This window comes from Oncorhynchus mykiss, chromosome 17 (genome assembly GCF_013265735.2).
Source record: "Oncorhynchus mykiss isolate Arlee chromosome 17, USDA_OmykA_1.1, whole genome shotgun sequence".
Lineage (NCBI taxonomy): Eukaryota > Metazoa > Chordata > Actinopteri > Salmoniformes > Salmonidae > Oncorhynchus > Oncorhynchus mykiss.
This window is the reverse complement of record NC_048581.1, coordinates 88,993,978-89,020,008: the sequence shown is the minus strand read 5'-3', so window position 1 is coordinate 89,020,008 and position 26,031 is coordinate 88,993,978. Positions and strand designations below refer to the sequence as shown.

The 26,031-nt window shown below is 47.9% G+C and overlaps 1 protein-coding gene across 2 annotated transcripts in view; it reads right to left on the bottom strand.

Moving 5' to 3' along the window:
- The window catches only part of LOC110494825 (semaphorin-3D), a 136,545-nt gene that overhangs the window by 82,383 nt on the left and 28,131 nt on the right, over positions 1-26,031 (bottom strand). For both annotated transcript variants that reach the window (XM_036950936.1, XM_036950935.1), the window contains one exon: positions 10,315-10,545. In XM_036950936.1, the coding sequence (XP_036806831.1) occupies positions 10,315-10,456 (142 nt within the window). In that variant the 5' untranslated portion in view covers positions 10,457-10,545. The remainder of the gene's footprint in view (positions 1-10,314; positions 10,546-26,031) is intronic.

Below are 26,031 nucleotides of genomic sequence, written 5' to 3'. Positions count from 1 at the left end.
CCTCTCTCTCTGTCTCCCTCTCTCTCTGTCTCTGTCTCTCTCTGTCTCTCTGTCTTGCCTTCTCTTTTTCTCTCTTTCCCTACCCCCCTTGCTCTCTCCCCTTCTCTCTCTCTCCCTCTCCTCCTCAAACACACATTCACTTCAAAATAGTTACTCTCTCCTCTAGAGGAAATGTGTTTTCCAAGAAGTATCACAGTGGAATGAATGACATAATAATTCCATGATAATGGTTATTTCCCCCGGTTCATTCAGAGACAGTTTGGTAGTACTGCTGTTGTGTCTTGGAGGAACAACTTTGAGAGATTGTTTGAGTGGAAAAGAGAGGTAAGGTTCTGTGGTTAATACTCAGGTGTCAGACGATGATGATGTGTGTGTGTCTTAAAACCAAACTCCCCCAGAAGAAAGAGAGAGAGAGAGAGAGAGAGAGAGACAGAGGTAGGAGTAGTGTCAGCCAACCCAGAACACTCCCCCAGATCCAACACAGATAGTCTCACCATCACTCACAATCACTCACCATCATTACCATCACTCACCATCACTGGTCATCACCCACCATCAACTACCATCACTCACCACCACTTACCATCACTCACCACCACTTACCATCACTCACCATCACTCACAATCACTCACTATCACTGGTCATCACCCACCATCAACTACCATCACTACCATCACTCAACACCACTTACCATCACTCACCATCACTGGTCATCATCAACTACCATCACTACCATCACTCACCACCACCCACCATCACTCACCATCACTCACAATCACTCACCATCACTAACAATCACTCACTATCACTTATTATTACTTACCACCACTTGCTACCACTTTCTATCAGTTGATATCAGTGACCATCACTTACCATCACCCACCATCACTGCCTTCACTCACAATCATTACCATCCCTCACCATGACTCACCATCACTCACTATCACTACCATCACTCACTATCACTACCATCACTCACCATGACTCACCATCACTCACTATCACTACCATCACTCACCATCCCTTACCTTCACTCACAATCACTACCATCACTCAACATCACTCACCATCACCCAACATCACTCACTCTCTCTACCATCACTACCATCCTGACCATCACTCACCATCACTAGAATCCCTTACCCTCAAGACCATCATTCACCATCACTACCATCACTACCATCACTCACCATCACCTAACATCACTCACTATCTCTACCATCACCACCATCACTCACCATCACTATAATCATTTACCATCACAACCATCATTCACCATCACTCACCATCACTCACCACCACTTACCATCACTCATCATCACTACCGTCACTCACCGTCACTCACCATCACTCACCATCATTTACCATTGTCTGCTATCTCTAATCTATAGGTAATCAGACCAGTGGTCTGGTCTAAGAGTGGAATGGATTGGATGAAGAGGGGAGGAGAAGAAACAGAGAGGACAGAAGAAAAGATAAAGAGAGGATGAAGAGAGCGGAAGGAAAGGATTAGAAGAGGATAGAGGGGGAAGAGGGGAGGAAGAGGGGAGAAGGAGGAAGAGGAGAGAGGGGAAGAGAGAGGAGGAAGAGGTGAGAGGGGGAAGAGGGGAGAGGGGAAGAGAGAGGAGGAAGAGGTGAGAGGGGGAAGAGGGGAGGAAGAGGGGAGAGGGGGAAGAGGAGAGAGGGGAGGAAGAGGGAAGGAAGAGGGGAGAGGGGGAAGAGGAGAGAGGAGGAAGAGGAGAGAGGGGGAAGAAGGTCGGTGTCTGTTCAGATCTGTTTGAAAGCCACAGCTACATCCGTCCAAACAACTCCAAGACATCCACCTCTAATTAGCAGCATTCTTCACCCCAACCCCCTCTGCCACCCCCTTCCACACACACACACACACAGCCTTCACCCATCTGCTTTCTCTCTGTTCTCTGACAGGTTCATTCGCTCCGCTGACCTACAGCTCAGCATTGCTCTCTGTGTCAGCCCTCGCTCTTATCTGCCTCACCTCGTTACCGCGGTGACACAGAGGTCAGGGGTCAGGGGGAACTGACCGACACGGACACATACCACAAATGCAAAGGCACCAAGTTTTTTTTTCTTCCCGGTGTAACGTTGTCAGTAATCTCTGGTGGACAGACTAGATACGTTAAATGGTACCGTAGATCTGATACTACGGGATGCAGGAGATGACAAAAAGCATTAGTTCCTGTGCTTGAGTTTTTGCCACTGGTTACTTGGACAAAAAGGTGTTAGCATCTTTTTGATATTTTTGGAAGGGGATGGAAACAATTTGGCCCACAGACTTTCCCGTAACTTGCAAATGGAGATGGTGGAACTGTTCCGGTTTCCGATCCTCGTTCTATCTCTTATCGCGTCTCAGAACTTAATGGACTATCTGACCAGTTACACAAGACTTTAGTTCTGGGTTAACCAGGATTACGTTGTCAGGAGGAAAAAGACTCTGTCAGAGTCTCTGATAGTTGAGTAGGTCCCCGGTATGTTATGTGAACTGGGTTCATCAGTTCATCAAACATTCATCGTTTTACTCTAAGTCCTTCCAGACAAAAGAGTTTGAAACCAGATCTGTGTGAATGATATGAGCACTGAATGGTTGTTTCACCACGCAACGTATTGACTGTGTGTGTGTGTGTGTGTGTGTGTGTGTGTGTGTGTGTGTGTGTGTGTGTGTGTGTGTGTGTGTGTTAAAGTAAGTTAGTAAAAGTATGTGTGTACTGTCAGCAGTGTAACCGATAAAATATCATTATTACGACAGATGTTTTTAGTCTCTCTGAGTGGGCTTCAATTCCGCTGTTTTTTTAAGTTAACCTCTGAAGTCAGAAACCCTGCCGACATATAGACATTAAAACGAATTGTACAGCAACTTTTTCAACTGAAATTCTCCTTTTTTGTGTGTTTTTGATGGGGAGGTTTGACTTAAATGTGGATTAGGACCAATGTAAACAGGCCTGTGGAGGACAATGACCTCATGTCTCCCTGTCTCTGACCAACAACACAGACCTAATGTCTCCCTGTCTCTGACCAACAACACAGACGTCATGTCTCCCTGTCTCTGACCAACTACACAGACCTCATGTCTCCCTGTCTCTGACCAACAACACAGACCTTGTGTCTCTGACCAACAACACAGACCTAATGTCTCCCTGTCTCTGACCAACAACACAGACGTCATGTCTCCCTGTCTCTGACCAACTACACAGACCTCATGTCTCCCTGTCTCTGACCAACAACACAGACCTTGTGTCTCTGACCAACAACACAGACCTTGTGTCTCTGACCAACAACACAGACCTCATGTCTCCCTGTCTCTGACCAACAACACAGACCTTGTGTCTCTGACCAACAACACAGACCTCATGTCTCTGACCAACAACACAGACGTCATGTCTCCCTGTCTCTGACCAACTACACAGACCTCATGTCTCTGACCAACAACACAGACCTTGTGTCTCTGACCAACAACACAGACCTTGTGTCTCTGACCAACAACACAGACCTTGTGTCTCTGACCAACAACACAGACCTCATGTCTCTGACCAACAACACAGACCTCATGTCACTGACCAACAACACAAAGCTAATGAACTTCATACTTCCTCCTATTATTTTGACAGCTGCACTTACGACAGCTTCTGCTCAAGCACACACTACCTCACACACACACTACCTCACACACACTACCTCACACACACACTACCTCACACACACACTACCTCTCACACACACACTACCTCTCACACACACACTACCTCTCACACACACACTACCTCACACACACACACTACCTCACACACACACACACTACCTCACACACACACACTACCTCACACACACACACTACCTCACACACACACACTACCTCACACACACACTACCTCACACACACTACCTCACACACACACTACCTCACACACACACACTACCTCACACACACACACTACCTCACACACACACACTACCTCACACACACATACTACCTCACACACACATAACCTCACACACACACTACCTCACACACACACTACCTCACACACACACGCACGAACATACACACACACACACATACGCACACACACACACATAAACCTCCGATAGCCTCTGCTCAATATACCACAGCTAGACTGCACGTACCCGGGCTCCTACAGTACATCAGTCAAACACACATTCTTCGTGTTGCTCATTAGGAGAAAAAAACCCCACACAGAACCATCAATATGGTGCCAGCAGCAGGAAGTAGTCAGTTCTGTACGAGGTCTCTCTCTCTCTCTCTAGTGTCTCAGCTGTGCTACGATTGGCTCCGGTCACACGTTTCATCAGGTGTCGATCTAAATGACTCTATTGTTCTCAGTGTTCGGCGTTTACCACAACACATTACATTAATGGTGTTGCATTGTGCCCTGCGACGACTCCCTCTCCCCAACGCTCTAACCACTAGGCTACCCTGCCGCCTCTACACTCTAACCACTAGGCTACCCTGCCGCCCCTACACTCTAACCACTAGGCTACCCTGCCGCCCCTACACTCTAACCACTAGGCTACCCTGCCGCCTCTACACTCTAACCACTAGGCTACCCTGCCGCCCCTACACTCTAACCACTAGGCTACCCTGCCGCCTCTACACTCTAACCACTAGGCTACCCTGCCGCCTCTACACTCTAACCACTAGGCTACCCTGCCGCCTCTACACTCTAACCACTAGGCTACCCTGCCGCCCCTACACTCTAACCACTAGGCTACCCTGCCGCCTCTACACTCTAACCACTAGGCTACCCTGCCGCCTCTACACTCTAACCACTAGGCTACCCTGCCGCCTCTACACTCTAACCACTAGGCTACCCTGCCGCCCCTACACTCTAACCACTAGGCTACCCTGCCGCCTCTACACTCTAACCACTAGGCTACCCTGCCGCCTCTACACTCTAACCACTAGACTACCCTGCCGCCCCTACACTCTAACCACTAGACTACCCTGCCGCCTCTACACTCTAACCACTAGGCTACCCTGCCGCCTCTACACTCTAACCACTAGGCTACCCTGCCGCCCCTACACTCTAACCACTAGGCTACCCTGCCGTCTCTACACTCTAACCACTAGACTACCCTGCCGCCTCTACACTCTAACCACTAGGCTACCATGCCGCCTCTACACTCTAACCACTAGGCTACCCTGCCGCCTCTACACTCTAACCACTAGACTACCCTGCCGCCCCTAAACCCTAACCACTAGGCTACCCTGCCGCCTCTACACTCTAACCACTAGGCTACCCTAGACCACTAGACTACCCTGCCGCCCCTACACTCTAACCACTAGGCTACCATGCCGCCTCTACACTCTAACCACTAGACTACCCTGCCGCCTCTACACTCTAACCACTAGGCTACCATGCCGCCTCTACACTCTAACCACTAGGCTACCCTGCCGCCTCTACACTCTAACCACTAGACTACCCTGCCGCCCCTACACTCTAACCACTAGACTACCCTGCCGCCTCTACACTCTAACCACTAGGCTACCCTGCCGCCTCTACACTCTAACCACTAGGCTACCCTGCCGCCCCTACACTCTAACCACTAGGCTACCCTGCCGTCTCTACACTCTAACCACTAGGCTACCCTGCCGTCTCTACACTCTAACCACTAGACTACCCTGCCGCCTCTACACTCTAACCACTAGGCTACCCTGCCGCCTCTACACTCTAACCACTAGGCTACCCTGCCGCCTCTACACTCTAACCACTAGGCTACCCTGCCGCCTCTACACTCTAACCACTAGGCTACCCTGCCACCTCTACACTCTAACCACTAGGCTACCCTGCCGCCTCTACACTCTAACCACTAGGCTACCCTGCCGCCTCTACACTCTAACCACTAGGCTACCCTGCTGCCTCTACACTCTAACCACTAGACTACCCTGCCGCCCCTAAACTCTAACCACTAGGCTACCCTGCCGCCTCTACACTCTAACCACTAGGCTACCCTAGACCACTAGACTACCCTGCCGCCCCTACACTCTAACCACTAGGCTACCCTGCCGCCTCTACACTCTAACCACTAGACTACCCTGCCGCCCCTACACTCTAACCACTAGACTACCCTGCCGCCTCTACACTCTAACCACTAGGCTACCCTGCCGCCTCTACACTCTAACCACTAGGCTACCCTGCCGCCCCTACACTCTAACCACTAGGCTACCCTGCCGTCTCTACACTCTAACCACTAGACTACCCTGCCGCCTCTACACTCTAACCACTAGACTACCCTGCCGCCCCTACTCTCTAAACACTAGGCTACCCTGCCGCCCCTCCACTCTAACCACTAGACTACCCTGCCGCCTCTACACTCTAACCACTAGACTACCCTGCCGCCCCTACACTCTAACCACTAGGCTACCCTGCCGCCTCTACACTCTAACCACTAGGCTACCCTGCCGCCTCTACACTCTAACCACTAGACTACCCTGCCGCCCCTACACTCTAACCACTAAGCTACCTGCCTCCTCTACACTCTAACCACTAGACTACCTGCCTCCTCTACACTCTAACCACTAGGCTACCTGCCGCCTCTACACTCTAACCACTAGGCTACCCTGCCGCCTCCACATTCTAACCACTAGACTACCCTGCCACCTCTACACTCTAACCACTAGGCTACCCTGCCGCCTCTACACTCTAACCACTAGGCTACCCTGCCACCTCTACACTCTAACCACTAGACTACCCTGCCACCTCTACACTCTAACCACTAGGCTACCCTGCCGCCTCTACACTCTAACCACTAGGCTACCTACCTCCTCTACACTCTAACCACTAGGCTACCCTGCCTCCTCTACACTCTAACCACTAGACTACCTGCCGCCCCTACACTCTAACCACTAGGCTACCTGCCGCCTCTACACTCTAACCACTAGGCTACCCTGCCGCCCCTACACTCTAACCACTAGGCTACCTGCCGCCTCTACACTCTAACCACTAGGCTACCTGCCGCCTCTACACTCTAACCACTAGGCTACCTGCCTCCTCTACACTCTAACCACTAGGCTACCCTGCCGCCCCTACACTCTAACCACTAGGCTACCCTGCCGCCTCTACACTCTAACCACTAGGCTACCCTGCCGCCCCTACACTCTAACCACTAGGCTACCCTGCCGCCTCTACACTCTAGCAGTGAGGTCAACATTGTCAAAGCGAAAAAGAACATAAACATAAGCAAAAATAAATAAACAAAAAATGAACAGTAAACAATACCCTTCCAAAAGTTCCATAAGAATAAAGACGTTACAAATGTCATATTATGTCTGTATACAGTGTTACCTAAATATAGTTTGTATTTACAGTGGTGTTTGTTCTTCACTGGTTGACCTTTTCTCGTGGCAACAGGTCACAAATCTTGCTGCTGTGATGGCACACTGTGGAATTTCCCAGTAGATATGGGAGTTTATCAAAATTGGATTTGTTTTTTCGAATTCTTTGTGGATCTGTGTAATCTGAGGGAAAGATGTGTCTCTAATATGGTCATATCTCCCTCCCTCCCTCCCTCCCTCCCTCCCTCCCTCCCTCCCTCCCTCCCTCTGACACACAGGGAGGAGCATCCATCCCCAGAGTCCTCTCTGTCTAACTATCTGGATGTCAGAGCTAACCCCAGAGAGTGACCTCAGGAACCCAGCCTAGACCATGCATCCTGAGGGAGGAGGGAGCTGACAGGGTGTTATCACACACACACACACACACACACACTGGCAGGGTGTTATCCTCCAGCCCTCTGACCCTCCGACCGCTTTTCGCTATCTACTTCTGACAGGAAGGCCAAACACACACACACAGACATCCCATCATCCCTGGGGCTAGAATTATAGTTCGTCAGAGATGCAGGCCTGTCAGACACACAGAGAGGCAGGCCTGTCAGACACAGAGAGAGGCAGGCCTGTCAGACACAGAGAGAGGCAGGCCTGTCAGACACAGAGAGAGGCAGGCCTGTCAGACACACAGAGAGGCAGATCTGTCAGACACACAGAGAGGCAGGTCTGTCAGACACAGATGTTACTGATTAGAGAGGGAGAAGAGAGAGGCAGGCCTGTTAGACACACAGAGAGGCAGGCTTGTTAGACACACAGAGAGGCAGGCCTGTCAGACACACAGAGAGGCAGGCCTGTCAGACACACAGAGAGGCAGGCCTGTTAGACACACAGAGAGGCAGGCCTGTCAGACACACAGAGAGGCAGGCCTGTCAGACACACAGAGAGGCAGGCCTGTTAGACACACAGAGAGGCAGGCCTGTCAGACACACAGAGAGGCAGGCCTGTCAGACACACAGAGAGGCAGGCCTGTCAGACACACAGAGAGGCAGGCCTGTCAGACACACAGAGAGGCAGGCCTGTCAGACACACAGATGTTACTGATTAGAGATGGAGAGGAGAAACTTGTTTTCCTAGCAGGTATCATACTAATGCCTTACTGTCCCGACAAGCAGCCAACCCTCCAGGGAGAGATTATACCACACAGCTTGACAGATGAACATGAAACTGTGCAAGTAAAAGCACATGATGATTTATCTATCTTAATGACTGTATGACACAACCAGGAAAACTCAGGGTCATAGTTTAAGTCTCTACGTCCGTGGGACGTTTTTTTCCCTTGAGCACATGGTCAGGGGGCCGGAATGTAATTACAAATAATTAGTAGACTAGTGACCACTAGAAGCCCAACGGATACAGTATTAGACAATCATTTCAAACCTTGATTACATTTGGATCCGACAATGCTGTATGTTTATCGATTTATGCGTCGTAATACTTCGGGAACATATATCCTAAGTTAAAAAATGACTTTGAGCTGATTGCCTAGAGATTTTACAGTGAAAATAATGTTTCTGCTTTTTTGAAAACTCGGGTGGGCCAAATAAAATCAATCGTTGGCCAAATTTGGCACACGGGGCCACCAGTTGAAGAGCCCTGCTCTACGTAATAGATTGTGAATGCATAGATATTAACATGAACATGCCTATTTTTAAACACGCAACCTACTAAATCTCCTGGCCCTTACAGTACAAATCCTCTGTTGTGCCGAACAGACCATATCCCCTCTTTCCTTCCTCTACTACAACAATGAGTCAGTAGTTTCTTCTGTTCTCGTCCCATTCTGCTACTGTCTGTCTGAGGATCTGGGCTATAAAACCTGGAGAGAGCCTGGCTGTACAGCAAGACAACGACAACACCACTGTTTTTGTTAAGATTTCAGATTTCAGGCCTTTATATTATCAATCATAGTATGTTGCTGGAAGAAAAAAAAATGTCTATGCTATGGCTTTACAAGCCCCTGTTTGTCATACCCTGATCTGTTTCACCTGTCTTTGTGATTGTCTCCACCCCCGTCCAGGTGTCGCCCATCTTCCCCATTATCCCCTGTGTATTTATACCTGTGTTCTCTGTTTGTATGTTACCAGCGTTTGTTTTCCTGCTCCTGCCTGTTTCTGGCTCCTGTTTTCCAGTCCTTCCCGGTTTTGACCGTTCTACCTGCCCTGACCCCGAGACTGCCCGCCATTTTGTACGTTACCCCACCGTTCTGGGTTATTGACCCCTGACCCTGAGACTGCCCGCCGTTCTGGACCCTTTACACCCGTTCTGGATTATTGACCCCTGACCCTGAGACTGCCCGCCGTTCTGGACCCTTTACACCCTTTCTGGATTATTGACCCCTGCCTGTCTTGACCTGTTCCTCTTCACTATCAGTCTCTATTCACTATCAGTCTCTATTCACTATCAGTCCCTCTTCACTATCAGTCCCTCTTCACTATCAGTCCCTCTTCACCATCAGTCTCTATTCACTATCAGTCCCTCTTCACTATCAGTCTATATTCACTATCAGTCCCTCTTCACTATCAGTCCCTCTTCACTATCAGTCCCTCTTCACTATCAGTCTCTATTCACTATCAGTCTATATTCACTATCAGTCCCTCTTCACTATCAGTCCCTCTTCACTATCAGTCCCTATTCCCTAATTAGAAAGCCATATTGAAAACCAGCAGTGTTGCAGTTTCAAGGACCAGAGCTCCCCAGTACACCAAGGACCAGAGCTCACCAGTACACCAAGGACCAGAGCTCACCAGTACACAGAGGACCAGAGCTCCCCAGTACACCAAGGACCAGAGCTCACCAGTACACAGAGGACCAGAGCTCCCCAGTACATCAAGGAACAGAGTTCCCCAGTACACCAAGGACCAGAGTTCCCCAGTACACAGAGGACCAGAGCTCCCCAGTACACCAAGGACCAGAGTTCCTCAGAGTAAAAAAGGGAGCGGATATGAGATACCTGTGTGTGAGAGCTGCAGGCGGGGTCCACTCTGGCTCCAGGTTGCAGCGGTAGAGGAGGTGTCTGGTAGCAGCAGCAGCAGTTGGAGGGACACACCCAGCAGAACACAGAACCTCTCTGGCCCCAGGATCCTCATCTTCATCGTTATTAGTGAGAACAGGTGGTCGTCGCTGTCACATCACCCTGTGGATCTGTCTGTGGATCGTCTCAGCAGTTTCTAACGTTGGCAAGCTGTCATGGGAAAAAAAACAACACTTTCAAACAAGTAAGGCTTTTTCCTGAAAATGAAGACCTAAGCAGGAACTTTACTTGTTAATTTAATTTATGTTTATTTAACCTTTATTTAACTAGGCAAGTCAGTTAATAACAAATTGTTATTTTCAATGACGGCCTAGGAACAGTGGGTTTAACTGCCTTGTTCAGGGGCAGAACGACAGATTTGTACCTTGTCAGCTCTGGGGGAAACAATCTTGCAACTTTTCGGTTACAAGTCCAACGCTCTAACCACTAGGCTACCTGCCTCTAACCACTAGGCTACCTGCCTCTAACCACTAGGCTACCTGCTCTAACCACTAGACTACCTGCCTCTAACCACTAGGCTACCTGCCTCTAACCACTAGGCTACCTGCCTCTAACCACTAGGCTACCTGCCTCTCTAACCACTAGGCTACCTGCCTCTCTAACCACTAGGCTACCTGCCTCTCTAACCACTAGGCTACCTGCCTCTAACCACTAGGCTACCTGCCTCTCTAACCACTAGACTACCTGCCTCTAACCACTAGGCTACCTGCCTCTAACCACTAGGCTACCTGCCTCTAACCACTAGACTACCTGCCGCTAACCACTAGGCTACCTGCCTCTCTAACCACTAGACTACCTGCCTCTAACCACTAGGCTACCTGCCTCTAACCACTAGGCTACCTGCCTCTAACCACTAGGCTACCTGCCTCTAACCACTAGGCTACCTGCCTCTCTAACCACTAGGCTACCTGCCTCTCTAACCACTAGGCTACCTGCCTCTCTAACCACTAGGCTACCTGCCTCTAACCACTAGGCTACCTGCCGCTAACCACTAGGCTACCTGCCTCTCTAACCACTAGGCTACCTGCCGACCATCCTGATCCATGTATATGGGTAAGAGTCTAGCTACATTTTGGGAATGTTATACGTTTCTAATTTTGTAAAAAAAAGTTGTTTTCTTTGCAAGTTTAAAGCATACTGTTCGCTAGCTAGCGAATGTTAGCTTTCTGGCTCACTGGCTAATGCTGTGTGTATAATCTGTGTAGTAATATTATTTGTATTACGTTGCTAGTTATAGCCTAATGATAGCTAGCTAGATAACATTGAATCTAGTTGGTTAGCTTTAGCTACTGTACCTGCAGATTCATACTACAGCATTTGATTCATTGTGGCTAGCTATGACAGCTATGGCTGTCCTCTCACAGTAGGAACTGTCCTCTCACAGTATGAGCTGTCCTCACACAGTATGAACTGTCCTCACACAGTATGAACTGTCCTCTCACAGTAGGAACTGTCCTCACACATTAGGAACTGTCCTCATACGGTATGAACTGTCCTCACACAGTAGGAACTGTCCTCACACATTAGGATCTGTCCTCATACGGTATGAACTGTCCTCACACATCATGAACTGTCCTCACACAGTAGGAACGGTCCTCTCACAATATGAGCTGTCCTCACACAGTATGAACTGTCCTCTCACAGTAGGAACTGTCCTCACACATTAGGAACTGTCCTCATACGGTATGAACTGTCCTCACACATCATGAACTGTCCTCTCACAGTAGGAACTGTCCTCTCACAGTATGAACTGTCCTCACACATCATGAACTGTCCTCACACAGTAGGAACGGTCCTCTCTCAATATGAGCTGTCCTCACACAGTATGAACTGTCCTCTCACAGTATGAGCTGTCCTCACACATCATGAACTGTCCTCACACATCATGAACTGTCCTCACACAGTAGGAACGGTCCTCTCACAATATGAACTGTCCTCTCACAGTAGGAACTGTCCTCTCACAGTATGAACTGTCCTCTCACAGTAGGAACTGTCCTCACACAGTAGGAACTGTCATCTCACAGTAGGAACTGTCCTCTCACAGTATGAACTGTCATCTCACAGTAGGAACTGTCTTCTCACAGTATGAACTGTCCTCACACATCATGAACTGTCCTCACACAGTAGGAACTGTCCTCTCACAGTATGAACTGTCCTCTCACAGTATGAACTGTCCTCACACAGTATGAACTGTCCTCACACAGTAGGAACGGTCCTCTCACAATATGAACTGTCCTCTCACAGTAGGAACTGTCCTCTCACAGTATGAACTGTCCTCTCACAGTAGGAACTGTCCTCACACAGTAGGAACTGTCATCTCACAGTAGGAACTGTCCTCTCACAGTATGAACTGTCCTCACACATCATGAACTGTCCTCACACAGTAGGAACTGTCCTCTCACAGTATGAACTGTCCTCTCACAGTATGAACTGTCCTCACACAGTATGAACTGTCCTCACACAGTAGGAACTGTCCTCACACATTAGGAACTGTCCTCACACGGTATGAACTGTCCTCACACAGTAGGAACTGTCCTCACACAGTAGGAACTGTCCTCTCACAGTAGGAACTGTCCTCACACAGTAGGAACTGTCATCTCACAGTAGGAACTGTCCTCTCACAGTATGAACTGTCCTCTCACAGTATGAACTGTCCTCTCACAGTATGAGCTGTCCTCTCACAGTATGAACTGTCCTCACACAGTATGAACTGTCCTCTCACAGTAGCAACTGTCCTCACACAGTAGGAACTGTCCTCTCACAGTATGAACTGTCCTCTCACAGTATGAACTGTCCTCTCACAGTATGAACTGTCCTCTCACAGTATGAACTGTCCTCTCACAGTATGAGCTGTCCTCTCACAGTATGAACTGTCCTCTCACAGTAGCAACTGTCCTCACACAGTAGGAACTGTCCTCTCACAGTATGAACTGTCCTCTCACAGTAGGAACTGTCCTCATACAGTATGAACTGTCCTCACACAGTAGGAACTGTCCTCACACAGTAGGAACGGTCCTCTCACAATATGAACTGTCCTCTCACAGTAGGAACTGTCCTCTCACAGTATGAACTGTCCTCTCACAGTAGGAACTGTCCTCACACAGTAGGAACTGTCATCTCACAGTAGGAACTGTCCTCTCACAGTATGAACTGTCATCTCACAGTAGGAACTGTCTTCTCACAGTATGAACTGTCCTCACACATCATGAACTGTCCTCACACAGTAGGAACTGTCCTCTCACAGTATGAACTGTCCTCTCACAGTATGAACTGTCCTCACACAGTATGAACTGTCCTCACACAGTAGGAACGGTCCTCTCACAATATGAACTGTCCTCTCACAGTAGGAACTGTCCTCTCACAGTATGAACTGTCCTCTCACAGTAGGAACTGTCCTCACACAGTAGGAACTGTCATCTCACAGTAGGAACTGTCCTCTCACAGTATGAACTGTCCTCACACATCATGAACTGTCCTCACACAGTAGGAACTGTCCTCTCACAGTATGAACTGTCCTCTCACAGTATGAACTGTCCTCACACAGTAGGAACTGTCCTCACACAGTAGGAACTGTCCTCACACATTAGGAACTGTCCTCACACGGTATGAACTGTCCTCACACAGTAGGAACTGTCCTCACACAGTAGGAACTGTCCTCTCACAGTAGGAACTGTCCTCACACAGTAGGAACTGTCATCTCACAGTAGGAACTGTCCTCTCACAGTATGAACTGTCCTCTCACAGTATGAACTGTCCTCTCACAGTATGAGCTGTCCTCTCACAGTATGAACTGTCCTCACACAGTATGAACTGTCCTCTCACAGTAGCAACTGTCCTCACACAGTAGGAACTGTCCTCTCACAGTATGAACTGTCCTCTCACAGTATGAACTGTCCTCTCACAGTATGAACTGTCCTCTCACAGTATGAGCTGTCCTCTCACAGTATGAACTGTCCTCACACAGTATGAACTGTCCTCTCACAGTAGCAACTGTCCTCACACAGTAGGAACTGTCCTCTCACAGTATGAACTGTCCTCTCACAGTAGGAACTGTCCTCATACAGTATGAACTGTCCTCACACAGTAGGAACTGTCCTCACACAGTAGAAACTGTCCTCTCACATCATGAATTGTCCTCTCACATCATGAAATGTCCTCTCACAGTAGGAACTGTCCTCTCACAGTATGAACTGTCTTCTCACACAGTATGAACTGTCCTCTCACATCATGAAATGTCCTCTCACAGTATGAACTGTCCTCACACAGTGTGAACTGTCCTCACACAGTATGAACTGTCCTCACACAGTATGAACTGTCTTCTCACACAGTAGGAACTGTCTTCTCACACAGTATGAACTGTCCTCACACAGTAGGAACTGTCCTCACACAGTTTGAACTGTCTTCTCACACAGTAGGAACTGTCCTCACACAGTATGAACTGTCCTCACACAGTAGGAACTGTCCTCACACAGTATGAACTGTCCTCACACAGTAGGAACTGTCCTCACACAGTATGAACTGTCCTCACACAGTATGAACTGTCCTCACACAGTATGAACTGTCCTCTCACACAGTTTGAACTGTCCTCACACAGTAGGAACTGTCCTCTACTCAGTACTGAACAGATAGTGACAAACAGGAACTTCAGAGTAGGCTAGCTTACTACTGTGTTACAGCACAGAATCCATATTATAGGCAGACTATCGCCGGCTGTGGGTAGGTCCACTAGGACCCAGAACTCATCGAGAGCACTACTGTCATTCTACTGTGCTAACAGCCCAAGATCTGTTCTGTAGTATAGCCAGACCAGGACCGGCTGTGGGTAGGTCCACTAGGACCCAGAACTCATCGAGAGCACTACTGTCATTCTACTGTGCTAACAGCCCAAGATCTGTTCTGTAGTATAGCCAGACCAGGATCGGCTGTGGGTAGGTCCACTAGGACCCAGAACTCATATAGAGTGCAGCCAGAAGCCTCCTTAAGAGTCCTTAATGATGATTGAAACCATGTCTCCGCTATTCCCTATGAATCTAGGTTGCAGAAAGAAGGGGAACAACTGTTTTTAATGTTTTAATATGTAATTCAAATCTCCGGTACCCCCCCCCCCCCCCTCTCTCCCCCCCTCCCCTCTCCTGGTTGAGGTATCTACTGACACGAAAGCACGCGAGCGGCCAAAGTCTGAAAGCACTTAGAAAACAAGTCCAACGGGTCATTCTTTAATATTATTATCATTAAGATTAGGATTGTTTCTAAGCTTACTCTCTCTCACGTGTTAAATAAGTAGACAAGAAGAATGTTATTTTGTTTCCTTCTCAGAAGAGATTCATTTCTAAGCACACACACACACACACACACACAAAAAATGTGCCATTGGGATTCGTAACATGTCATATGAATCGTCCATAGATGTAGTACTGTGTTAGCACCAGCCATACAAACTAACCATGGGAACTCACTAAGCAAGGAAATACAGCACAAAGCCTTTTCAATGAGAGATAACCTATTTTGGGAGCTGTTAGTTACACACACAGATATAAACAATGAGGAGCAGGGTCAAATACCACACATTTACACTCTGCAACGCCCCCACTTTCCACACATTTACACTCTGCAACGCCCCCCAGTTTCCACACATTTACACTCTGCAACGTCCCCACTTTCCACACATTTACACTCTGCAACGCCCCCCAGTTTCCACACATTTACACTCTGCAACGTCCCCAGTTTCCACACATTTACACTCTGCAACGCCCCCACTTTCCACACATTTACACTCTGCAACGCCCTAAAGTTTCCACACATTTACACTCTGCAACGCCCCCAGTTTCCACACATTTACACTCTGCAACGCCCCCCAGTTTCCACACATTTACACTCTGCAACGTCCCCAGTTTCCACACATTTACACTCTGCAACGCCCCCCAGTTTCCACACACATGTATTAATGGTATCACTTTATCAGGGATGACATCTCTTATATATATATATATTTATTTATTTTCAATGTTAAGAGTTTACAGAGAGAAGTGGGTAAAATGTTACAATGTTGGATTTCTTCCTGTTTGCCCCCGGGTTGGTATTAAAGAACATAAAGATGGCTGATTAGTCCTGGGAACCTTTCTGTTAACAATATGTTATCAACCTCCCTGAGTCTCTCCCAGGGTCCACACCTTGAGTTCACGCACGCACACACACACACACACACACACACACACACAAAGGTTTGGGATCAATTCCATAAAAATTCAAGTCAATTCCCACACACTCCTGACACCCAACCCTGAGGTTTTAAAGCTTGAAGAATAACCTCATACTGACCTCATACTGACCTCATACTGACCTCATACTGTCCTAATACTGACCCCATACTGACCTCATACTGACCTCATACTGACCTCATACTGTCCTCATACTGACCTCATACTGACCTCATACTGACCTCATACTGACCTCATACTGACCTCATACTGACCCCATACTGACCTCATACTGACCTCATACTGACATCATACTGACCTCATACTGTCCTCATACTGTCCTCATACTGACCTCATACTGTCCTCATACTGACCTCATACTTACCTCATACTTACCTCATACTGACCTCATACTGACCTCATACTGTCCTCATACTGACCTCATCCTGACCTCATACTGACCTCATACTGACCTCATACTGTCCTCATACTGACCTCATACTGACCTCATACTGTCCTCATACTGACCTCATACTGACCTCATACTGACCTCATACTGTCCTCATACTGTCCTCATACTGACCTCATACTGTCCTCATACTGTCCTCATACTGATCTCATACTGACCTCATACTGACCTCATACTGTCCTCATACTGACCTCATACTGTCCTCATACTGACCTCATACTGACCTCATACTGTCCTCATACTGACCTCATACTGTCCTCATACTGACCTCATACTGACCTCATACTGACCTCATACTGACCTCATACTGTCCTAATACTGTCCTCATACTTACCTAATACTGACCTAATACTGACCTAATACTGACCTCATACTGACCTCATACTAACCTCATACTGACCTCATACTGTCCTCATACTGACCTCATACTGTCCTAATACTGTCCTCATACTGTCCTCATACTGACCTCATACTGTCCTCATACTGACCTCATACTGACCTCATACTGACCTCATACTGACCTCATACTGTCCTAATACTGTCCTCATACTTACCTAATACTGACCTAATACTGACCTAATACTGACCTCATACTGACCTCATACTAACCTCATACTGACCTCATACTGTCCTCATACTGACCTCATACTGTCCTAATACTGACCTAATACTGTCCTCATACTGACCTAATACTGACCTCATACTGACCTCATACTGTCCTCATACTGACCTAATACTGACCTCATACTGTCCTAATACTGACCTAATACTGACCACTGATCGGGTAAGACTAGTTGCATCAGTCTATCTCAGTATTGGCCCAGAGAGACGGCAGAGAGACCGGCTACACTGCTAGCTTGACTGAAGAGAAAGGACCTGATTGAGACCACGAGTTCAAATCAACAGTCGCAGGGGAGACATTCCACTTCTGTCTTTACTGTATTTTCCTTCTGTGAGGAATTCAGTAAGGAGACGGAAGCCAATCGTTAAAAAGAATGAGAAGTAGAATTACATACCATGGTAACGATACGGGCCTACTGATTTGTATAACCAACAACGTGTGTGTGTGTGTGTGTATGTGTGTGTGTGTGTGTGTGTGTGTGTGTGTGTGTGTCTGTCTTCTTGTCCATCTCATGGGTCTGGTGAGAGAGAGGAGAGCAACAGGAAACCAAGACTAGTGATGCTTCTCACCTTTTAGTAACGCAGAGAATTTTGCAAATAGGAAATGCAAACTTGTAGTTATATCAAGCTTTTAAAAAGGCTTCTAATGTTAGCCGATTTCCACTTAAAAATGTCAGACTTGATTTGCCATAACAAAATATTTATAAACCCCTACAAAACATGTCCACTAACTACTGTATAATCCACACAATCATTTAGATTTCCTGACGCTGCAGAATTATTTTCCTGCTGTAGCAAACTGGCTCAAATGAAGATCCTACATCTGTATAGAGATAATAGCCTTATTGTGAGCTTACTAGAGCACAGTGAAAAGCAGAATGGACTTAGTATACAGAGCACTGGTATGTTTTTGCCTACTTTTCATTCAAATTTTCCAGATTTACAAGAACAAGAATGGTTAAGAGCCTTTCTCAAGGACACATTTTTCACCTGGTCTGTTCTGGGATTCAAACCAGAAACCTTTGTGTTACTGGACCAACAGTCTTAACCACTAGGCTACCTGCCGCCCCACTGGGCTACCTGCCGCCCCACTGGGCTACCTGCCGCCCCACTAGGCTACCTGCCGCCCCACTAGGCTACCTGCCGCCCCACTGGGCTACCTGCCGCCCCACTAGGCTACCTGCCGCCCCACTAGGCTACCTGCCGCCCCACTGGGTTACCTGCCGCCCCACTGGGCTACCTGCCGCCCCACTAGGCTACCTGCCGCCCCACTGGGCTACCTGCCGCCCCACTGGGCTACCTGCCGCCCCACTAGGCTACCTGCCGCCCCACTAGGCTACCTGCCGCCCCACTAGGCTACCTGCCGCCCCACTAGGCAGGTCCACTAGGCTACCTGCCGCCCCACTGGGCTACCTGCCGCCCCACTAGGCTACCTGCCGCCCCACTAGGCTACCTGCCGCCCCACTGGGCTACCTGCCGCCCCACTGGGCTACCTGCCGCCCCACTAGGCTACCTGCCGCCCCACTAGGCTACCTGCCGCCCCACTGGGCTACCTGCCGCCCCACTGGGCTACCTGCCGCCCCACTGGGCTACCTGCCGCCCCACTGGGCTACCTGCCGCCCCACTGGGCTACCTGCCGCCCCACTGGGCTACCTGCCGCCCCACTGGGCTACCTGCCGCCCCACTAGGCTACCTGCCGCCCCACTAGGCTACCTGCCGCCCCACTAGGCAGGTCCACTAGGCTACCTGCCGCCCCACTGGGCTACCTGCCGCCCCACTAGGCTACCTGCCGCCCCACTAGGCTACCTGCCGCCCACAAGGCTACCTGCCGCCCCACTAGGCTACCTGCCGCCCCACTAGGCAGGTCCACTAGGCTACCTGCCGCCCCACTAGGCTACCTGCCGCCCCACTAGGCAGGTCCACTAGGCTACCTGCCGCCCCACTAGGCAGGTCCACTAGGCTACCTGCCGCCCCACAAGGCAGGTCCATTAGGCTACCTGCCGCCCCACAAGGCAGGTCCATTAGGCTACCTGCCGCCCCACTAGGCTACCTGCCGCTCCACTAGGCAGGTCCACTAGGCTACCTGCCGCCCCACTAGGCAGGTCCACTAGGCTACCTGCCGCCCCACTAGGCAGGTCCATTAGACTACCTGCCGCCCCACTAGGCTACCTGCCGCTCCACTAGGCTACCCGCCCCACTAGGCTACCCGCCTCCCCACTAGGCTACCCCCGCCCCACTAGGCTACCTGCCGCCCCACTAGGCTACCTGCTGCCCACTAGGCTACCCCCGCCCCACTAGGCTACCCGCCGCCCCACTAGGCTACCCCTGCCCCACTAGGCTACCTGCCGCCCCACTAGGCTACATACCGCCCCACTAGGCTACCTGCCGCACCACTAGGCTACCCCCGCCCCACTAGGCTACCCGCCTCCCCACTAGGCTACCCCCGCCCCACTAGGCTACCTGCCGCCCCACTAGGCTACCTGCCGCACCACTAGGCTACCCCCGCCCCACTAGGCTACCTGCCGCCCCACTAGGCTACCTGCCGCCCCACTAGGCTACCAGCCACCCCACTAGGCTACCCACCTCTCCACTAGGCTAACTGCCGCCCCACTAGGCTAACTGCCGCCCCACTAGGCTAACTGCCACCCCACTAGGCTACCCACCTCTCCACTAGGCTAACTGCCGCCCCACTAGGCTAACTGCCGCCCCACTAGGCTAACTGCCACCCCACTAGGCTAACTGCCACCCCACTAGGCTACCGTCTCCCCACTAGGCTAACTGCCGCCCCACTAGGCTACCCGCCTCCCCACTAGGCTACCCCCGCCCCACTAGGCTACCTGCCGCCCATTCTCAATTTTAGAAAGAACATAACAGAGAAATAAAAGTTTCCCAAAGATTGTTTCACAGCATGTTGCTTTGTAACCCTCAGCCTTGTTGTTTTTGTTGAGAAGATATATGTTATGCTTTGTAACCCTCAGCCTTGTTGTTGTTGTTGAGAAGATATATGTTATGCTCTGTAACCCTCAGCCTTGTTGTTGTTGTTGAGAAGATATATGTTATGCTCTGTTACACTCAGCCTTGTTGTTGTTGTTGAGAAGATATACGTTATGCTTTGTAACCCTCAGCCTTGTTGTTGGTGTTGAGAAGATATACGTTATGCTCTGTTACACTCAGCCTTGTTGTTGTTGTTAAGAAGATATATGTTATGATCTGTAACCCTCAGCCTTGTTGTTGTTGTTGAGAAGATATACGTTATGCTCTGTAACCCTCAGCCTTGTTGTTGTTGTTGAGAAGATATATGTTATGCTCTGTTACACTCAGCCTTGTTGTTGTTGTTGAGAAGATATACGTTATGCTTTGTAACCCTCAGCCTTGTTGTTGGTGTTGAGAAGATATACGTTATGCTCTGTTACACTCAGCCTTGTTGTTGTTGTTGAGAAGATATATGTTATGATCTGTAACCCTCAGCCTTGTTGTTGTTGTTGAGAAGATATACGTTATGCTCTGTAACCCTCAGCCTTGTTGTTGTTGTTAAGAAGAAGATATTTGTTATGCTTTGTAACCCTCAGCCTTGTTGTTGTTGTTGAGAAGATATACGTTATGCTCTGTAACCCTCAGCCTTGTTGTTGTTGTTGAGAAGATATACGTTATGCTCTGTAACCCTCAGCCTTGTTGTTGTTGTTGAGAAGAAGATATATGTTATGCTCTGGAACCCTCAGCCTTGTTGTTGGTGTTGAGAAGATATACGTTATGCTCTGTTACACTCAGCCTTGTTGTTGTTGTTGAGAAGATATATGTTATGATCTGTAACCCTCAGCCTTGTTGTTGTTGTTGAGAAGATATACGTTATGCTCTGTAACCCTCAGCCTTGTTGTTGTTGTTAAGAAGAAGATATATGTTATGCTTTGTAACCCTCAGCCTTGTTGTTGTTGTTGAGAAGATATACGTTATGCTCTGTAACCCTCAGCCTTGTTGTTGTTGTTGAGAAGATATGCGTTATGCTCTGTAACCCTCAGCCTTGTTGTTGTTGTTGAGAAGAAGATATATGTTATGCTCTGTAACCCCCAGCCTTGTTGTTGTTGTTGAGAAGATATACGTTATGCTCTGTAACCCTCAGCCTTGTTGTTGTTGTTGAGAAGAAGATATATGTTATGCTCTGTAACCCTCAGCCTTGTTGTTGTTGTTGAGAAGATATACGTTATGCTCTGTAACCCTCAGCCTTGTTGTTGTTGTTGAGAAGAAGATATATGTTATGCTCTGTAACCCTCAGCCTTGTTGTTGTTGTTGAGAAGAAGATATATGTTATGCTCTGTAACCCTCAGCCTTGTTGTTGTTGTTGAGAAGATATACGTTATGCTCTGTAACCCTCAGCCTTGTTGTTGTTGTTGAGAAGAAGATACAGTGCCTTGCGAAAGTATTCGGCCCCCTTGAACTTTGCGACCTTTTGCACATTTCAGGCTTCAAACATAAAGATATAAAACTGTATTTTTCTGTGAAGAATCAACAACAAGTGGGACACAATCATGAAGTGGAACGACATTTATTGGATATTTCAAACTTTTTTAACAAATCAAAAACTGAAAAATTGGGCGTGCAAAATTATTCAGCCCCTTTACTTTCAGTGCAGCAAACTCTCTCCAGAAGTTCAGTGAGGATCTCTGAATGATCCAATGTTGACCTAAATGACTAATGATGATAAATACAATCCACCTGTGTGTAATCAAGTCTCCGTATAAATGCACCTGCACTGTGATAGTCTCAGAGGTCCGTTAAAAGCGCAGAGAGCATCATGAAGAACAAGGAACACACCAGGCAGGTTCGAGATACTGTTGTGAAGAAGTTTAAAGCCGGATTTGGATACAAAAAGATTTCCCAAGCTTTAAATATCCCAAGGAGCACTGTGCAAGCGATAATATTGAAACGGAAGGTGTATCAGACCCCTGCAAATCTACCAAGACCTGGCTGTCCCTCTAAACTTTCAGCTCATACAAGGAGAAGACTGATCAGAGATGCAGCCAAGAGGCCCATGATCACTCTGGATGAACTGCAGAGATCTACAGCTGAGGTGGGAGACTCTGTCCATAGGACAACAATCAGTCGTATATTGCACAAATCTGGCCTTTATGGAAGAGTGGCAAGAAGAAAGCCATTTGTTAAAGATATCCATAAAAAGTGTCGTTTAAAGTTTGCCACAAGCCACCTGGGAGACACACCAAACATGTGGAAGAAGGTGCTCTGGTCAGATGAAACCAAAATTGAACTTTTTGGCAACAATGCAAAACGTTATGTTTGGCGTAAAAGCAACACAGCTGAACACACCATCCCCACTGTCAAACATGGTGGTGGCAGCATCATGGTTTGGGCCTGCTTTTCTTCAGCAGGGACAGGGAAGATGGTTAAAATTGATGGGAAGATGGATGGAGCCAAATACAGGACCATTCTGGAAGAAAACCTGATGGAGTCTGCAAAAGACCTGAGACTGGGACGGAGATTTGTCTTCCAACAAGACAATGATCCAAAACATAAAGCAAAATCTACAATGGAATGGTTCAAAAATGAACATATCCAGGTGTTAGAATGGCCAAGTCAAAGTCCAGACCTGAATCCAATCGAGAATCTGTGGAAAGAACTGAAAACTGCTGTTCACAAATGCTCTCCATCCAACCTCACTGAGCTCGAGCTGTTTTGCAAGGAGGAATGGGAAAAAATGTCAGTCTCTCGATGTGCAAAACTGATAGAGACATACCCCAAGCGACTTACAGCTGTAATCGCAGCAAAAGGTGGCGCTACAAAGTATTAACTTAAGGGGGCTGAACAATTTTGCACGCCCAATTTTTCAGTTTTTGATTTGTTAAAAAAGTTTGAAATATCCAATAAATGTCGTTCCACTTCATGATTGTGTCCCACTTGTTGTTGATTCTTCACAAAAAAATACAGTTTTATATCTTTATGTTTGAAGCCTGAAATGTGGCAAAAGGTCGCAAAGTTCAGGGGGGCCGAATACTTTCGCAAGGCACTGTATATGTTATGCTCTGTAACCCTCAGCCTTGTTGTTGTTGTTGAGAAGATATACGTTATGCTCTGTAACCCTCAGCCTTGTTGTTGTTGTTGAGAAGATATACGTTATGCTCTGTAACCCTCAGCCTTGTTGTTGTTGTTGAGAAGAAGATATATGTTATGCTCTGTAACCCTCAGCCTTGTTCTTGTTGTTGAGAAGAAGATATACGTTATGCTCTGTAACCCTCAGCCTTGTTGTTGTTGTTGAGAAGATATATGTTATGCTCTGTAACCCTCAGCCTTGTTGTTGTTGTTGAGAAGATATACATTATGCTCTGTAACCCTCAGCCTTGTTGTTGTTGTTGAGAAGAAGATATATGTTATGCTCTGTAACCCTCAGCCTTGTTGTTGTTGTTGAGAAGAAGATATATGTTATGCTCTGTAACCCTCAGCCTTGTTGTTGTTGTTGAGAAGATACATGTTATGAAACTTCATTTATTACAATACGTTTTCAATTATGATTTTGCAATATTGCTGCAGGCCTTTCTAATAAACTGAAAAATGTGGAATCCTAGAAGAACTCCCATATTAGTGTGGGTTTACGGTGTCTGTAAAGTGTTGTTGTCAGCCAACGCAAAGATATAGATTATGGGTAACTGTGTGTGTGTGTGTATGTGTGTGTGTATGTGTATGTGTATGTGTATGTGTATGTGTGTGTGTGTGTGTGTGTGTGTGTGTGTGTGTTACCAGTTATACTGTAATGCCTTTTACAGCAGACAGGGCAGAGGCCTCTGGATTGACACCAAGTGAAAGAAAAGCAGGGCCTCTCATTAGACGCCTTAGTGAGTCATGAAAAGACCCAGCAACATAGGCTTGTGTCCCAAAAGGCACCTCGTTCCATACATAGTGCCCTATATAGGCCCTGGTCAGTAGTGAATAGGGTACAAAGGAATAGGGTACAATTTGGGACGGGCCCCCTGAAGAGAGAGAGAGAGAGAGAGAGAGAGAGAGAGAGAGAGAGAGAGAGAGAGAGAGAGAGAGAGAGAGAGAGACTGTCTCTAACCAGCCAAGAAACAAGCCCCTCTGCCCTTTCAGACCTGCCATTCAGCCCAGACAAAGAGCTCAGGGACTGGGTGTAAGGCATGCATCTCTAATGGAAAACTCTGTTCTGGAACTTTCTCTCTCTCTCAATGAGCAGTGTCCCCCACCCATCCACATTCCCAATCCACTGACACAATGACAGGCATTAGAACAGAGCCTTGCCTATACTGTGCAGACCAACCTGGGGTTCAAATACTATTTGTTTTTGCCTCAAACACGTCATTAGCTCCGCTTGATTGAGTTTTCCTGCCTGGGGGATTGGAACCAATGGAATGGAACCGATGGAATGGAACCAATGGAATATAACCAATGGAATGGAACCAATGGAATGGAACCAATGGAATAGAACCAATGGAATGGAACCAATGGATTGGAACCAATGGAATAGAACCAATGGAATGGAACCAATGGAATGGAACCAATGGAATGAAACCAATGGAATGGAACCAATGGAATATAACCAATGGAATAGAACCAATGGAATGGAACCAATGGAATGAAACCATTGGAATGGAACCAATGGAATGAAATCATTGGAATGGAACCAATGGAATAGAACCAATGGAATGGAACCAATGGAATGAAATCATTGGAATGGAACCAATGGAATAGAACCAATGGAATGGAACCAATGGAATGAAATCATTGGAATGGAACCAATGGAATAGAACCAATGGAATGGAACCAATGGAATGGAACCAATGGAATGAAATCATTGGAATGGAACCAATGGAATAGAACCAATGGAATGGAACCAATGGAATGGAACCATTGGAATGGAACCAATGGAAAAGAGATAGTTCCAAAAGAGCAAGCCCCACCCATACTGGCATTCCAGACAGACTCTCAGGGGGTTTGAAATAAAACAGATACTATTTGAACCCAGCAGGGAGGTGACAGCGGCAGCCAAGAGTGACATGCTTTTGAACATAGACAAACTGTCAGTGTCCTTGAGCGATTCTACTCTGGCTGTTAGGCAGTGACTGGGGGAACACCCTATCCTGTCTCTCCTTGGCATCATCCTAGCCTGGTCCATAGGAGCAGGCTATACATCAGGCTATACATCACAGACAGATCTGGGACCAGTCTAACAATGGAGAAGAGATGCCTTCAGGGCCGCTACCCTGGGCAGCTGTCAATCACTCTCCCTGGCTTAGATTAACACAACAGGCTTAGAGACCAGGTCTAAACGACAGCTCTATCTGGCAACAATGGAACCCAACTCGCCAGCAATTTGCTGACCAAAAAAAC